Raw genomic sequence first — 2,223 nt, forward strand, 5'->3', positions numbered from 1 at the left:
GCCCCGCCCCCGGCGGCGGCACGACCAAGGCCGCCGACGCCGCGGCCGCCGCGGCCGCGGGCGCCGCCGCCGCGGCGCCGGCGGGCACCGAGCTCGTGCGGCTGTCGTTCGCGCGCAACAGCGAAGGCAGCAGCAAGTATGCGGGGGTCGACGTGGACCTCTCCCTGAAGCTGGCAACGCTTGTCTTCTACCTGAATCGCCCAACGGTGGCTTCCCTGATGGCCTTCGGCGGCGACTTTGCCGCCATCGGCAGCCACCTCGCTGCCCACGACGAGCACGCCGCCGCCACTGCGACGGACGCCGCGGCGGGCGAGGATGAGGGCGGAGCGGGTGCTGGCGCGGCGGGCGCGGCGGGGCGGCGGCTTGAGTCGTCTCTGGGGGGCAGTGACAGCGTGACGGACCTGCAGCTGGTGAAGGCGGGCGGGGAGACGCGCACTGTGTTCAAGCTGACGCTGCAGGTGGGGCGCGGTTTTTGGTGGGTCGGCTGGGGCTGGCTGGGGCGGCGGGGGGGAGGGGTGGGTGGGCGCTTCTGATACTTGGTGCGTGAGTGCGAGTCTGCACTCCATTGGGGGCTGTGTATCAAGCGTGCGTGCACCACCCAGCCGATGCGCGAAAGACCTTTGCGTGGGAGCGTTGAATCAGAGTGGGGTTGGAGGTTGCGGGCAGGAGGGTCGTCCCAAGCAAAGACCCCTGCCTGGCCCCTCCTTAACCAAGCCCATCAATCCTTACACGACACCCACCGGACGACCCACAGACCTCTCCCTGAAGAGGCAACCCAACCATCTCTCCTGCACTCCCCCCCCATCCCCCGCAGGTCTCCAAGGTGGAGCTGCACATGTGCTACGAGGGCGACCACGCCCCCCTGGCCGTCGGGTCCATCGACAACTTTGACTTTGGCCTCGACGTGCACCCCTCGACGCTGCAGCTGGTGGGCACACTGCACATGTAGTGCTCGCAAAATTAGGCCTCGCGGATCCCGGCCAACCCTTCGGGCCCGAATCCTGGGCGGAGAGGGGTGGGGAGGGGGTGGACGCTTCGCGCCGCTCTTGATCTGTCCACGCCTCACAACAAACTCATCTTCCACCCCAAAGGTGACGAGCCTGGGCAACGTGGTGCTGCTGTACGGGGCGCTGCCAGAGGGGGACCCCAACCGCACCATGATCGCGCTGAGGCAGGGTGTAGAGGGGTCCCTCATCGAGGTCGTCTACAGGTGAGAGGGTGGGGTCCGAAAAATCCTGTGTGTCTTGTTTGTGTGTGTGTTTGTGTGTGTGTATATGTATGTGTGCGTGCGTATGTTTGTGTGGTTGTGTGTGGCTCTCTGTGTGTGTGTGTGTGTGTGTGTGTGTGTGTGTGTGTGTGTGTGTGTGTGTTTGTGTGCGACAGCCCCCTTTATTTTGACCCCCATCTCTCAAACCTACAGCTTCACCCCACCCGCCCCGCCGCCCCGGCGGCGACTCATCTGGTGGCAGTCTCACCCCCATCCCATTGAGCGCTGCCGCCCCCTCAACCCCCCGAACCCTCGAACCCCCGCGCCGCTTCACCCCCTCCAATTGCGATCGACACCCCACCAGGATGCACTCGATCGCGGAGTCTTACAATGAGCCGCGCGTCCCTGGAGGCGCCCCCTACATGAGCGTCGATGCGCGGCTGTCCACAGTGCGCATCGTCTACATGCAGCGCTTCCTCAACGAGTTCACAGAGTACCTCGCGGGTGCGCGTTTGACCGGGGTTTGACTGCGGTTTGACCGGGGTTTGACCGGGGGTGTGACCCTCCGGATGCAGGGCGGTGCGGGGGTTGCGGGGCGCTCGGCTTCGAAGGGTTCTGCGTTCTGGGGACAAGCGCTGGCGCATGCTTAGGTCCTTGAGGTGTTTGGGGAGGCGTTGGGTCAAGGGGTTCACAGCAATGACAGGCTTTGAATTTGGCGTGGGCGCGCTCGAGCGCACATTGTGTGGTTTTTAAGGCGACTTGTTTCAAGCTGGGGGTTCTGGTCTGATGGCGCACTGAAGTCCATACGCGTACATGTTCTGTATTGACGGGGCCTCCCGCGCTCACAATACAGAGCATGTTGGCGTAGGTGGCGCGCGCGCGCGCGCCCGCGCGCGCGCACACACACACACACACACACACACACACACATACACACACACACACACACGTACACACACATAATGCGCTAGCCCACACAGCTGGCCCCCTTTTCCCTGACCCACCCCCCCCCCCCC

The 2,223-nt window shown here is 64.8% G+C and overlaps 1 protein-coding gene across 1 annotated transcript; it reads left to right on the forward strand.

The window, feature by feature from the left end:
• Positions 1-218: 218 nt before the first annotated feature.
• Positions 219-1,734, forward strand: MNEG_16518 (hypothetical protein; the record flags this gene model as incomplete). Its single annotated transcript, XM_014035012.1, has 4 exons — positions 219-458; positions 815-928; positions 1,092-1,210; positions 1,572-1,734. The coding sequence occupies 4 exons, from the start codon at positions 219-221 to the stop codon at positions 1,732-1,734; spliced, it is 636 nt and encodes a 211-aa protein (XP_013890466.1).
• Between the last annotated feature and the right edge of the window lie 489 nt (positions 1,735-2,223).

Source organism: Monoraphidium neglectum, assembly GCF_000611645.1.
Source record: "Monoraphidium neglectum strain SAG 48.87 unplaced genomic scaffold scaffold06460, whole genome shotgun sequence".
Lineage (NCBI taxonomy): Eukaryota > Viridiplantae > Chlorophyta > Chlorophyceae > Sphaeropleales > Selenastraceae > Monoraphidium > Monoraphidium neglectum.